Genomic DNA, 14873 nt, shown 5'->3' on the forward strand with positions numbered 1-14873 from the left:
ATTACTCTTTTACGCAAAAACTACTGGATTGATTTTGATATGGCAGTGATATAATTTTAATTATATATTATTTAAAACAACGTACCTAATAGTCTTGTTTTATCCACTGGTCTTGTTACACTCGAAGTTAACAGAAAATCGTCACCGCGGGTACTGAACGAACTTAATTTACAAAACACTGAGTGTACCTCGCGCTGTTTGTCTGTTTGTTCACAATAACTCAACTATTGACCTACCAATGGTCACCAACAATACGTACACAATACTGTATACTACAATAAAATACGATCATAGGTACAATTTTAGATTTTATATTATTACTGTTTTATTATATTTTCTATTTTACTTTTTATACTAACTGTCATACACGAATAGCTATTCCCTAGCATTTTAAAATGAATTCAATAATGGTAATCTGTGAACAGCGCTGTGGGTTACATTATTTTTTAAGTTAATACGTTATTATGTTGTAATATCACATAGTGTAGCTGTTTGTTGTTCCTTTTGTAATAATATAAAAAAAAAAACTAGTATATCATGGATATAGGGAAACTGTAAGTAGATCTGTCAGCTAGATATAATCTGGAATTTCATGATACCCACAAATCACGATACATCGTATTATCTTATCGTTAAAAAATCTTGTTATTATTTTTGTCCTCAACGACTGCAAAAGATGTCCAAATGCTAGCTGGGACCCGCCAGCCTCATGAGGCGCTACTCATGGTTCGCTAACCAGTTCATGAGGGAACTTCCTGCACCCGGATAAAAGGTAGCCTATCCTATATGTTAATATTGATATATCAGCTAGAGGTTTGGCGAGTTTTTAAGTTTATTTACTAAGGTAATGTGTACAATAAAAGTAACATCACATGCTTCATACTTAACAAAATAATTTTAAAAAGTCTAGAAGAATTTTTCTTAAGAAGTGAGGAATAAAAAGGCACATTACTTAAATATTAAATATTTTATTTGAAAACAAACTTATTCTGTTTATGTATACATATAGTTTTATGTTTCACATACATAGTCTCGTATCATACAATCGTAGTGTCCACCTCTACCTACTTAGATCAATTTTATTGTAAAACTTTGTATCTATTTCATATTTACAATTATTCTATATAAAAACATTTTATTATGAATGTTCGTCATTTACAATTTCCTATCAGTTATACTAGGTACTTAGGACTAAACGTTTGCAAAACGCCAGAACAATATTCTTAATGTAGTTATTATGTTGTATAGTAACACAGAAGTCGGCGACGACTCGCGCGCCCCGCGGCTTCACTCGACTACTCATGTTCTGCGCGCACTGTGTGTGCTGCAAACACGTCTGAAACCGTTCAGTTTACATGGACCGACACTGAACATGTACACTTAAAATAAATATTTCCGAATAAGTGAACTGAAGCAGGGCTCGGTTGCTGGTCGGCGACACCGCGCGGCGCGCCGGGCGCGAGCCAGCCCCGAGGGCGAGCCTAACTGTTCAGCTTAGCATTCAAAATGCTTTACCTAATTAGTGAAGCACATTGTAGAAGTAGAGCAGGGCCACATTGGTCGCCGCCTCCCCACACCAACGAGTACTCTATGTAGAAAGTATTGAATTATCCTAGTATATTACATGTCGCTCGAGCGTGGCCAGGACCGGCACAAGTCCCTAATATTATAAGTAACATAATTGTACAAAATAAAGTATGTGATACATTTAAATATGAAATGTTCAGCCTGAGGCGCGCCACGCGCACTGTGTGCTGAGCGTGACACTACCACCACTAGACTAAACCTGGATTTTGGATGTTATTTATTTCATCATGTCAATCGTAAAAATATCGATGGTTGGTAAATGAGAGTACTCATAGACTAAAAAGTCGGCCGACAGTTGGCTCGATGTTTGGAAGTTTTTTTAAAGAAAATTGTGAATTCAATCAATGTTTATAAGTCGGTCTGACACCGGTCAAATACTTGCTCGTTGTTATATGCGTAATACCAGTAATTTGCATACTGAGTTATGAGCGAACAAACTGTCGGCTAACTAAAAGTCTGTACTGTGTGGGCACTCACAACGCAAATTAGGATTTAAATCAAAGGCGCAGTCTGATCAGTGAACAAATTCAGGCATAACAACAACACATAGTATTATTTTAAGTCTTTGTAACATTTTAATGAAAATACAACGATCAATACACTCTGATATATTAATTTTATTTTTAAAAGTTTTTATTTAGATCCAAAACTAGTGAGTGCTTGCTTAATGGCACATAATAATTTGCTGGGCTTTGGTACTCGTGAGCGGCGCTAGTGATGCTGGACAGGCTGAATGTTATTGATGTATGTCGGTAGCACCCGCGCAGACAGCACGCGTCCAGCGCGACCAGCACCGCCGCCGCCCGGCGCCGCTCACACCCGCCTGCTCGCACCAGCTGACACGCGTCAGCTGAGCAGTGACGCGACTCCGCGCATTACCAAATGGAGTCATGCGCTCCAATCACACGGTGTTACATATAAACTGTATCTCTCTAACGACAAAATCCTTAAATACATTATCTTAACTATTAAAACAATAAATATATTTACAATATTCAGTAGCAACCGACTCTATATAATGTTGAGAGTTCAATTCTTTATAATTTCTCTATCCATCGGTGTGCACTGTATGTGCGAGCTTGTTGATGTCGACAGTTCGTGAGCATGAATCACAGTGACTTGACACTACGCATATTCCGCTTTTCATAAAAATCTTACCCGGTTTTACTTAAGTATTATCGAAAACTAAGTTTTCGCATTTAAAATTTTGAGTGAAAAACTTGTTATCGCGCATGAGTCTGTGAGCGTGGAGTGCGGTAGCGGCGCGCCTAGCCGGCGGGCGCGCGCGATCAGCTGGCGAGCTGCGCGCGCAGCAGCCGCGCGTGCAGCGCGCACACCGCCAGCAGCGCCGCCATGCAGCGCGCGCTGTTGGACAGCCCCGCGCTGCCCGTCTGCATGGCCGCCGGCCGCTCGCCTGCAACACGCACCGCGGTCAGTGGACGCGGAGGGAGGGGGGCGCTGCACACACACTACTACACTCACCGTTGAGCACGTGCACGCGCACGGAGGCGACCTCGGCGTTGGAGGGCGAGCACGAGTAGCGGCCCGAGTCGGCCGGCGCCGCGTCCTGCACCAGCAGGTACGACGTGGTGGCGGCGCCCTTCTCCGTCACCACGGACACGCCGCCGCGCGACGAGTCGTACGATATCACCTGCTTCACACACAACAGCGCGCATTGTTACCCCTGCTCTCACTCACTCACCTGTTCCACCACTCCTTATGTTCGCTATTCCGAATGTACAAATAAATAAAGACGTATTTTATCGTGAGCTTGTATTACTGTCGTCACAAGAGACAACCTCTGTGAATCAAATTCTCATTCTGTTTAGACATATAGTGAGTCTCGGTGGAGCGAAGGGCCTGTGAACCGGCAAGCCCCACAGGAATTCCGTCTAGTACACTGTTGCTATTTACGCATCAGATGCCAACATTTTTATACCTAATTCAACGAATTATGTATTGTGTGTGTACGTATGTATTGACATTAACTTCCTCGTTGATCTAGTTGTCGCTTAGCGCGATTGCTGTGCTCGAGGTCTCCCAATAAAAATCACTTTGTGAGTTTTAGAAATGTTCACAAAGCAGCCTGGTGTGTGAATGTGGGTGTGTTGTGATGTGCTAAGTCTGAGAGTGTGACGTGCCGGGTCCGGCTGTATAACAGGCGTCGCGCGACGATTACCGCCAGTCGATAATGCGATTAATCAGATCTATGTCTGGTTTGAAGCGATCGACTTCACTGAACGCGAGCGTTAGAGCCCGCTCTGTCGCCACTGTCGCTGCCGACTCGCAGATAATGCATCGCGTGGCGTTGTATTTATGTAAGTAATCTTACTTACATTACGTCCCATATACACTTAAATATTTGCATTTTATTTAAATAAAAGTTACTGCAGCTGCCTACACGTTATAGACGTGGCATGCTACGCGCGCTACGGCGTAGCACGACGGTCTACGAAGATTGCTACGAAGGGATTTAAGTTCAATTCGCCAAAGCATCCAAAACTCTATTGTGGAAAAAGATAATAGACACTTCAGATACCAGGAACCAACTCAAGAGGCAGGTAGAATAAATCGGTGTATTTCCGTAGCAGGAAACAAATTGTCATCGATTGCTCAAGTAATTTTGGAAGTATTCACGCAATTTAAAATGATTCTGGATTAGAAATGGCAGAAAAAGTTATAATTATTTATATCCCCGTCTTGATATGTCTGTTGGTTCCCAGGCATATACAACTATTCTAACATACATACTTACTACAAAAAATCCATGTGTATAATTACTTTGCGTCCGCTCACCTCGTCCTCGTGGTACCAGAATATGTAGGCGGGCGGCTCCGGGGAGAACTGGATGAGGCAGGTGAGGTTGATGGTGGAGCCCATGTCCACGTGCAGGTCGGGCCCGCCCAGGATGCGCGCCGACGGCACTGCAACACCACAACCACTACTCAGCACTTGGCTTGGTGAGGCTTCACATGCGGCCACTGTCGCTGTCATATCATGTGAGGTAGTGCTGACCCGGCGCACAGGCACACCGCGCGACAGGCCTCCTCCAACATCACAACGACACTGAGACGCGTAAGCGATGTTTAATTTAAAGATGACTCGTTTAGAAGTTGATGCGCCGCCATATTTCCATATTCGTTACTGTTTGGCTTTGTGACGTTTTTAAATAGCTATGATTCGTGATATATATCTATCAGCGTGGAGCCCTAAATTCGAGAGAGCTATACATTATGCAGCCGAGTGGCGGCCGGGGGGAGGGAAGGTTAGAGTGACACGTTCACAGTTCAGTGTCCTCATTAAGTCGGCTGAATGCACTTAGTTTCAAGTGCACGCCCCACTGTCGCCGCTTAACCCTGAATAAACTCGTGAATCTACTTAATTAGGGGCTGAATGCAAATGTCGGCGTTGAGGTCCAGTTCCCGCGGTCCGCTCACTGCGAGTGTGCGGCCCCGCGGTCCGCTCACTGCGAGTGTGCGGCCCCGCGGTCCGCTCACTGCGAGTATGCGGCCCCGCGCCGCGCCTCACTCCGCGCACCGCCTTTGCAAAATGTTTGATCCCGCATCCAGAGACCAACGTCAGTATCTGTTACTCATCACTTGACCCGTTTGCCTCCATTTCTATATTATTTAAGAGTAAATATATAACCTAAGATTAACTAAATAGTTTAAGTCATTGCATATTAAAATTGTATTGCTGCGCCCTAACAGGGTATCATGTATGTACCTCTATATTCTATAACACCTATGTAACACTCATGATCGCAATGCATATTTGAAGTTTAATTGTACAATGATAGTAGTAGTCTACAAAAAGTCGTGGTGGCCTAGTGGGTAAAGGACCAATTTAATCTCTCAAGTATGAGGGTGCGGGTTCGATCCCAGGTCAGGCAAGTACCAATGCAACTTTTCTAAGTTTGTATGTACTTTCTAAGTATATCTTAGACACCATTGGCTGTGTTTCGGATGGCACGTTAAACTGTAGGTCCCGGCTGTCATTGAACATCCTTGACAGTCGTTACGGGTAGTCAGAAGCCAGTAAGTCTGACACCAGTCTAACCAAGGGGTATCGGGTTGCCCGGGTAACTGGGTTGAGGAGGTCAGATAGGCAGTCGCTCCTTGTAAAGCACTGGTACTCAGCTGAATCCGGTTAGACTGGAAGCCGACCCCAACATGATTGGGAAAAAGGCTCGGAGGATGATGAGTAGTAGTCTACAAATGGATAGTTCTGGTGTGGCGGCGGCGGTTAGCTCGAGCCTGTGAGTGGGAGTATATTTTGTTAGATAGGCCTCCTATGTATACTATACTTCGCGGACACTTACTTCAGAGTAACAAATTGAAAAATATCGTGTCCCATGACATTAGTCAATGAGAAAAACTGTATGGGCAGTAAATCCCAGTATCTTGATAGGATGATGTTGATATGACCGAAATAAAATTGTCCTATTGAATATGCACCAACAACCATTCAAAACCAGGAGATCATCAGGTAGGCCTGACGTGCACGCGCGGGTCAGTGACCGCAACGAAGTGAACACGTGATTGTATCGATATTGTGTTATTCGCGTAATATTGTGATGGCGCACATTAATCGTGGTATCGTAACGTGATTCCTATATTATACGGTCTCATAATTGAATTGGATCGGACCGCCGGCCGCGTGTCACGGGCCATTTCAGTTAATTCTGTACTTTATGAAGTCATATTTCGTGGACGGCCGAGACGCCAGGAGTGGGAGGCGGTGCTCACTCACTTGGCAAGACAAAGAACATTTGTACCACTTTGAGTTACTAAATTGATGTACTGAGCCCAAATTTTTTGCGATGTGTTGCGAACCTGAAGCGTGTTGGTTTACGACGTCATGGGAGGTTTAACCTTCGCTTTACGATATGTTTGGAGTAGATACAGAACGTTTTATAAGATACTTGAGGATAACCTGATTACATCAGAAACGTGTCTGTAAATGGTCGGCACACGGCGATGCGGACAGTGGTGCGGTGAAGCAGGAGCAGGGCAGTGCTCACTCAGCAGTGGGAAGCATCGCGCTGTCGGCCGCAGCGTTCCGAGCGCCAGGTTTTGCTCGCTTCGCTCCGCCGCTAATTGCTTTAATCGCTCGCTCTTTGTTGCATTAAGCTGCGCCATGAGGACGATTACTTGCGGGTGTTATGGAAGCCGATCTTGTTAAGTGATATAATATCTTTCAGAGGCGGTTATTGAAAGTGTCTGTTCAGGACTTTAGTAATGTTTTTCAGCGTCAGGGAGAAATTTCTTCGTCATCCTACACGTTAATTGGTCAACTATTAGTATTTTTCTACTGAAATATGTGCGTTCTATGCCTGCTCTTGGGAAACCTAAATATACAAACATACACGTCTTTATTGAAGACTAGCTGATCCCGCGAACTTCGTATCGTTTAAACCTTCCCTGGACCTCTACAAACATTTTAAAATTAAAAAAAGCCAAATCGATCCAGCCATTCTCGAGTTTTAGTGAGACTAACGAACAGCAATTCATTTTTATATATAAGATGTTTGATGATCAATTTGCGAGTTTCATCAAAGGGCTCATTAGATAGGAAAATATGGTTTGATAGCCGATGATGATTTTCGAATTCGTGACATAACATGCATTTTCTGAGGAGTCATGAAGATCAGCTAATATAAACAGATTGGTTAGTCTGTGCGCATCAGATGCCCAGCAGAAAGGATTGGCACGCGCGTAAATGAAGGCTGACCGCAGTCAACAGGCGCGACGAGAGAATTGAATCGCATGGCGGGCGCTTCACCTGCCGCGGCTGCCATCGCTCCTGCACGCTGCTACTGCCTCCACTGCTACATCGAGCCAGTTGCACGAGGAACGCAGCACGCTTCACACACCGCACACTACGTACTACCGCAGTAGATCGTCACGGACGGCACACAGCACACTGCATCGCTTGCACATAAGAGCATGCTATTATTGTGCTAATCTTCTAAAGGAGAAACTGTTTGAATATTTTTCAGGCGTTAACGGATAAATGTAGGTTATACCTACATCAAAATAACATTTAGGCTCTTTTCATCCTGGTACGGGACGTAGCTTCCTGAGGGAGCAGATCAAACATCTCGCGGAAGTCAGTGTATTATATGCTTTTTACTTAAAACTCAGTAGTAGTCAAGAGTAGTAACTCAGTTGGGCTGTTTATTAAATCTTTGCGGTTAGTCTAACGTAATCACATAATACGCACATTTGGCTTAGTGGTCACGTGGTCATCACGTAGTCATCACACTGACGCCGCTACTTCGCACCGGCTCTCATACTAACATTGTTTGTTAACTTGAGCATGAACATCGCACAGCACAAACACTCTGCTTGTTTGCATCGCCAAATAACAATAATAAAATGTGAAGAGTAACATTGAATGCAACACGCCGAGTTGATAATATTATGCGAGTTGCGACACTCAGAGCTTCACAAAATAAGATAACGTTATTCCTTAAAGTAGTTTTATGGATAAGCAAGTTGAGTAATCGACGCGCGCCAGTCGACAAGGACGAGTAGACCTGCGGTGTCTCGCTGTAGGTGTGCGGACTGACAATAGTTGTCAGCCAAGTCAGACGGCAGAGAATAAAAGTGCAACCATTTTCAAGATGAGCGGTACCGACGGATGGCGGTGGATGTAATCCGACGCCAATGAATCAGCGAAACAAAACGCTGCAACATCGGCGAGTTCAAGTACAATGAGAAAAAACCCGGCGATGTATCATCTATCATATTTTTAAAGTCGCCTGTCGGGAGGAAATCGCTCCTCGCCGGGGGAGTTATTGAATTTCCAATTTTTCACGAGTAGTTTTATTTTATTTGTGCGAGTAGTTGGCGCCGCCCGACCGACACTCTGTGTAAACAAAATGTAAGCTGCAAAAACAAAACGGCATTGATCGCACATCTCATAGATAAAGTTTCAATTTAATTGAACCATTCGGTAGGTTACGCTGACATTCATGGAAATCATTTCTCTACGGATCGTGTTAGGGAGAATTCTTGGGCTGTAGAAATGACTGAGGCTGTTTCCGAAATATAGGTACTGGTTTATTCCAACGGATGATTTGTAACAAATTATATAATTAAACGGCGCGCGACGCGTACAATTTTCACAGCTGATCGGTAAGGTCTGTGAGCGGCCCGCGATCCTCGTACGTGGCTGCCCCCCGCGCCGCGCTGTCCCCCCTCCGATGCCATCGCCGGTGGCGCCTCCATCGACGTCGTTCCTATGTTCTAGAGGTTTCCGAACATCCTGCCCGGGTTGAAACATCGTCTTCAATAGGTAAAGGACATATGTTGTTGAAGGCCCTTGTGATGTTGCCCTTCTTGGTTTTGATTTCCGCCACCCTCGTGATGCCGTCAGCACCAGGAAACACCTTGACGATACGGCCTAATAGCCAATGTAGTGGTGGTTGCGTTTTCTCTCTGATCAGAACTAACTGATTCAGCTTAATTTCGCCTGTGGACGCATGCCATCTGGTTCTCTGCTGCAACATGACAACATATTCATGACTGAATCGGTTCCAAAAGTGTTGCCGTAGATGCTCAATTCTTTGTAGCGGTCCAATCGAGTGATGTTGACGGAGTGTACCTGCGGCTGAGAAACGGATATTAGCGGTCGTCCAATTAAAAGTGCGAAGGAGTGAGAGCGGTAAGGTCGTCAGGAGACGAAGAAAGAGCAACAAGGGGACGGGAATTTAATATAGCCTCAATTTGGACTAGGTATGTGTTCATCTCCTCATATGTTAGATGAGAAGAATGAACAATGGTTTTTAAGTGTCTTTTTGTAGACTTAACGGCGGCCTCTGTTATACCATTAAAATGTGGACTATAAGGAGGAGTAAAGCTAAACTTTATCGCTTCTTGTGCAAAATAGGTTTCTAAATTTGAATTAGCCAAGAATTGTGCAAGCTCATTAAATACGCCCACAAAAGCTGTGCCGTTATCAGAGAGGATACTGTGTGGTTTACCCCGACGAGCAACGAATCTCTTTAACGCGGCAAGATAGGCGTCTTTGGTGAGATCCGTCACAAGCTCAGATGAACAGCCTTTACTGCCAAACAGACGAACACACAGATATAGGATTTAATGAGTCTGGCACCTCTGCCTTTACGGTCAGCTATCAGCATTGGTCCGGCGTAGTCGACACTACAATTATAAAACGGAAATTCAAGCTGTGTCCTCGTGCGTGGTAGCTGACCCATGACTGGTTGCACCGCTTGACACCTAAATCTGAAACATTTGACACATTCTCTGAATGTACCTTTAGATAAATTTCTACCTCCTAAAGGCCAGTAAGTTTGACGAATGTGTGATAAAGAAGTTGTGGCCCTGCATGCATAAGCTTAAGATGTTCACAACGAAATAATATTTTCGTAATGTGATGTTTACTATCTAGCAATATTGGATGTTTTGTGTCGTAACTGTAGTTAGCGTTATCTAACCTGCCACCTACGCGAATTACACCTCGATCATCCATAAATGGAGACAGTGAAGCAAGCCTATTTTTGCTGGATAGTGGCCTTTTTAAACTAAGTGTTTTGTATTCGTCAGAAAACATTTCCATTTGACTAAAACGTAACATAACAGTAAATGCTTCATTTAATTCATCACAGGATAAATGACCACACAACCTGCTGTTAGGATTTTTTAAATTAAAAATGAACCTAAGTACATAAGCGAAAATACGTTTTAATTTGTTTATGTTAGATTTATTACTAATCAAACGACTGATAACTGATTGAGTTGATTGACAGTTATCTACTAAATGAACTTTAAATTCAGGTATGTCGGAATTAGAACCCGTATTTGGCATTTTAGGCCAACGATCTTCGCCTAATTTTAAAAACTCTGGGCCCGACCACCACAATTTACAGGTGCCGATTTGATCGGCCCTCAGCCCGCGAGATATGAAGTCGGCCGGGTTCTCTTTCGACGACACGTATCTCCAAGAATTTTCCCGGTACTTTCTTGTATCTCACTGACACGGTTACGAACAAAAGGCTTTAATTTATTCGGCGATGCAGATAACCAACAGAGAACTATCGTCGAATCACACCAATAATAACACTTATTTATTTTAATAGTTAGTGAGTCTACTACCTTTGCACTCAGTCTTGCTCCCAACAAGGCCCCACAGTTCAAGACGGGGTATGGTTGTATGTTTAATGGGAGCTACCTTATTTTTCGAAGTTAAAAGGTGAACGGTTATAGTATCATCATTATTTAGGCAACGAACGTACACACATGCCCCATAGGCACACTCGGATGCATCTGTAAAAATGTGCAACTCAATTATTTTATGATTAACACTAAATGCATGCCGTGGTATGTTTAAATTATTCAAACACGATAACGTAGTGACGAATGACGACCAACATTCTTGAGTGTCACGAGAAACCGGTTCGTCCCACGAACATTTTTCTAACCATAATTTTGCATTGTTATCTTTGCCAATACGACACACGGCCCTACTAGCCCTAATGGGTCAAAGATTTGACTAATGCAAGATAAAATGTAACGTTTAGTTATTTTATTAGTTGGAGGTAGATTTATAGAAAAGTTAACTGATCTAAATCGCGAACCCAGTTTAAGCCCAATACTTTAGCAGTGTTATGAGATTGATTACGATTTAAATCCAGAATGTTATTATCATTCTGATCAAGGGATGACAACATAGCCTTCATCACTTGTGGGCTATTAGATTGCCATTTTCTTAATTTGAATTGAGCTGATGCTAAAATCGAACTCACCTCCTTGCATAACAGTATGGTTGCTGACTCAGTGTCACTGCCTCCCAAATAATCATCAACGTACATGTCCCGTTGTATAGCTTGCTTTACGTCATCATTAGACGCCTGTGAAGCGAGACTTACGAGTGCCTTTGTCGCTAAGTATGGTGCCGAAGCGGTGCCATAAGTAACTGTATTAAGAACAAAGGTTTTAAGCGGTTCATGTTGATTAAATCTAAATAGGATTTTTGTAAGAGCGTTGAGATTTATTTAAATCTATAGCTCTATACATTTTCTCTACATCTCCTGATACAACGTATCTATGTTTTCGAAAACGAAGTAAAATAGAATAAAGATCGTCCTGTACAGTCGGACCGATCATTTGTAGGTGATTTAAAGAAATACCTGAAGTCGTCACAGCTGACGCGTCAAAGACAACTCTTAATTTAGTTGTAGTACTTTGCTCGCGCGTAACACCGTGATGTGGTAAATAGTAACTTATGTTATCATTTGAGTTACTAACTTCAGACATATGCCCTAATTGCAAGTACTCGTGCATAAAATCGATATACCTACCTTTGAATAAGGGATCACGTTCAAACCTACGTTCGAGCGAAAGAAATCGAACTTTCGCCATTTGGTATGAGTCACCTAAAACATCTGGTGACTGTTTAAATGGCATTTTAACAATAAAACGCCCGTCTTCGCCACGAGTAGTAGTGCGTAAAAAATGTTCCTCACATGCACGTTCCTCGGCTGACAACGAATGTTTTTCTGATATTGAATCTAGTTCCCAAAACCGAGTGAGTTCAGGTTTTATTTCCTGCACAAAATTACACACTGGTTGGTCACGGGATGGACTAGGTTGCGCAATAAACCAGAAATAAGCCATCCTAATTTAGATTCGTATAACCTAGGTTGACATTTGCCTAGATTTATTGTGTTAGTACCTAAAATATTCCAGAACTGTTCAGCACCTAGTAAAATGTCTACGCTCGACGGTTTATAATAGTGAGGGTCAGCTAGACAGATGCCTGATGGAAGTGGAATAGTACTTATATCAATTAATGTCGATGGTAATGATTTGGTTATCTCTGGTAATACTAAACAATCAATTGTTGTTTTAAATTTACCCGAGTAAGATTCTAAGGTTAAGGAACAAGACTGTGTGCTTTTACAAGTTTGCTGGTTAATACCCGTTATTCTGGAGTTTACGTTACGTTTAAGTGAACCCAGCTTACCACACAGCTCCTCAGTTATAAAGTTTGCGGTACTGCCGTTGTCCAGCAGCACCCTCGCTACGTGGCTGCGGCCGCTGCTGTCGCGCACCTTCACCCTCGCTGTGGAAAGCAATACGGTGGACGAAGTAGTATTCTGTATAGCTTTGGCAGTTAAAGTAACATTATCTGTTATTTGACTACTGGTAGTCGGCTCACTGTCTTTGTCTACGTGTAACAGTGTATTATGTTTTGCCTTACAATACTTGCACCGAGCCCACAATTTGCATTTTTGTTCGGAATGGCCCGGGTTTAAACAGTTAAGACAAACCTTGTATTCTTTAGCCTTCTGATTACGAACATCTGACGTCAGTTTTCGAAAACTATCACACTTAAATAAAACATGACTTTGTTTGCACATTGGACAATTTGAGCTCGAAACCTTATTTGAAATATTATTATTATCAGTTGATGTTATGGCAAAACTTTTTTGCTTATTTGATTTATTGTTTGAGGTCTTGTTTTTAATAGCTTCAGAGTCCTCAACTGATTCCAACAAGTCTGCCCTGTTATTTAAAAAAGTTAAAAATTTAGACAATGTAGGTGCCTCGGATAACGTATTTCTAAATTCTTCCCAATGAACGTAAGTTTTAGTATCTAATTTGTGAGCCATTATATAAATAATTAAGGTGTCCCAGTGCTGCGTCGGTTGTCCTAAAATTGTTAAAGCTCTGAGATTTTTTGTAGTACTATCGACTAAATGACGTACTGCTTTACTGGACTCCTTTTCTATTTGATCGACATTAAATAACGATTGAACATGATTATTTACCAAAAGACGATTATTATTGTAACGTTTCGTCAATAAATCCCAGGCGATGCTGTAGTTACCAGAATTAAAATCCAAGCTTCTAATAATTAAGGCAGCAGCACCCTTTAACGAGGACCTCAGATAATGAAATTTACTTATGTCATCCAACAATGTGTTCTTGTGTATAAGAGAATCAAACGTGTCTCTAAACTCGAGCCAATGCTGATAGCTTCCATCAAAATGTGGTAAACTAATCTGTGGTAATTTCACAACACTATGTTTCGACTGTGTGGCGTCATTATTATCTGAAGCTTGTACGGAACTCACCAACACGCTGGCTCTTCGCTCGCTATGCTGACGTCGCACCTCGCGCGCGATGACACCAAGGAGAAGTATTGGTTTTGAAAGGCTTCGCGATCAGCCAATGCCTCGGCGGAGTCCTCCATCAGCAGCTCGATATCCCCCTGTATTTTATCATAGTCATTGTATAATAAATCCATTTTATCAAGTCGGGTTTCCAGTTCTGTTACTTGTAAATCACTTAATCGTGAACAAGAAAGGACTACATTTAAATAATTGCTGAAAAGCGTAAGTTTAGCTTTACAGCTTGCACGTTTCTTAACTAATTCTTTAAGTTTAGAGTCCATTATTCAAATAAATAATAATTACGTTAATTCGTAACTAATGAGCAAGCACTGCGTTGAATAAATTACAAAGCGACAGATGTTGACCTTGAGTGAATTAGCGGTCAAGCTAACACGTATCCGTGTAAACAGGTTTCTTATTTTTGCCTGCTACTAATTATGCAGCGATGCACCTACAATAATAGGCTTGAGCGATAACCAGGCTTGAAATATGTGCAACGAAATGAATGCGATGACTAATAAATATGGGGAAAAAAAATGGAACAGATTTAAATGGCCAACAAAGCGGGAAGAATTTAAGAAGTGATAAAGGGCAATGATTAATTGGAACGACACACTATTTACCGATCCGTAGCCACAGTTATCCGTTCTCGTCGATATATTTCTTGGAGACGTGTGCGCCACGTTGGTTTTTTCCTGCGCTGCAAAATCGCCACGCACGCGTCACTGCACGCCTGCCTCCGTTGTTTTTTCTTTCTTGCGAAGGACCACTTTGTTAGGGAGAATTCTTGGGCTGTAGAAATGACTGAGGCTGTTTCCGAAATATAGGTACTGGTTTATTCCAACGGATGATTTGTAACAAATTATATAATTAAACGGCGCGCGACGCGTACAATTTTCACAGCTGATCGGTAAGGTCTGTGAGCGGCCCGCGATCCTCGTACGTGGCTGCCCCCCGCGCCGCGCTGTCCCCCCTCCGATGCCATCGCCGGTGGCGCCTCCATCGACGTCGTTCCTATGTTCTAGAGGTTTCCGAACAGATCGTATACAATTGAAAAGTTTAGTTGTAGCCGTGTGTTGTGTGCGCAACACGCCGACCAATTAGCGAAGCGCTAGTATAGCGGCGTATATTTTATGTGGGT

General features: G+C 42.7%; 1 protein-coding gene across 1 annotated transcript in view; it reads right to left on the reverse strand.

Annotated features, from left to right (window-relative positions):
* Nucleotides 1-948: 948 nt before the first annotated feature.
* Nucleotides 949-14873, reverse strand: part of LOC110380628 (zwei Ig domain protein zig-8) — a 136375-nt gene continuing 122450 nt past the window's right edge. Inside the window, 3 exon segments of the mRNA XM_064043438.1 lie at nt 949-3001; nt 3070-3238; nt 4384-4511. Of these exon segments, the coding sequence (XP_063899508.1) occupies nt 2877-3001; nt 3070-3238; nt 4384-4511 (422 nt within the window). The 3' untranslated portion in view covers nt 949-2876.

Source organism: Helicoverpa armigera, chromosome 3, assembly GCF_030705265.1.
Source record: "Helicoverpa armigera isolate CAAS_96S chromosome 3, ASM3070526v1, whole genome shotgun sequence".
In the NCBI taxonomy this organism is placed as follows: domain Eukaryota; kingdom Metazoa; phylum Arthropoda; class Insecta; order Lepidoptera; family Noctuidae; genus Helicoverpa; species Helicoverpa armigera.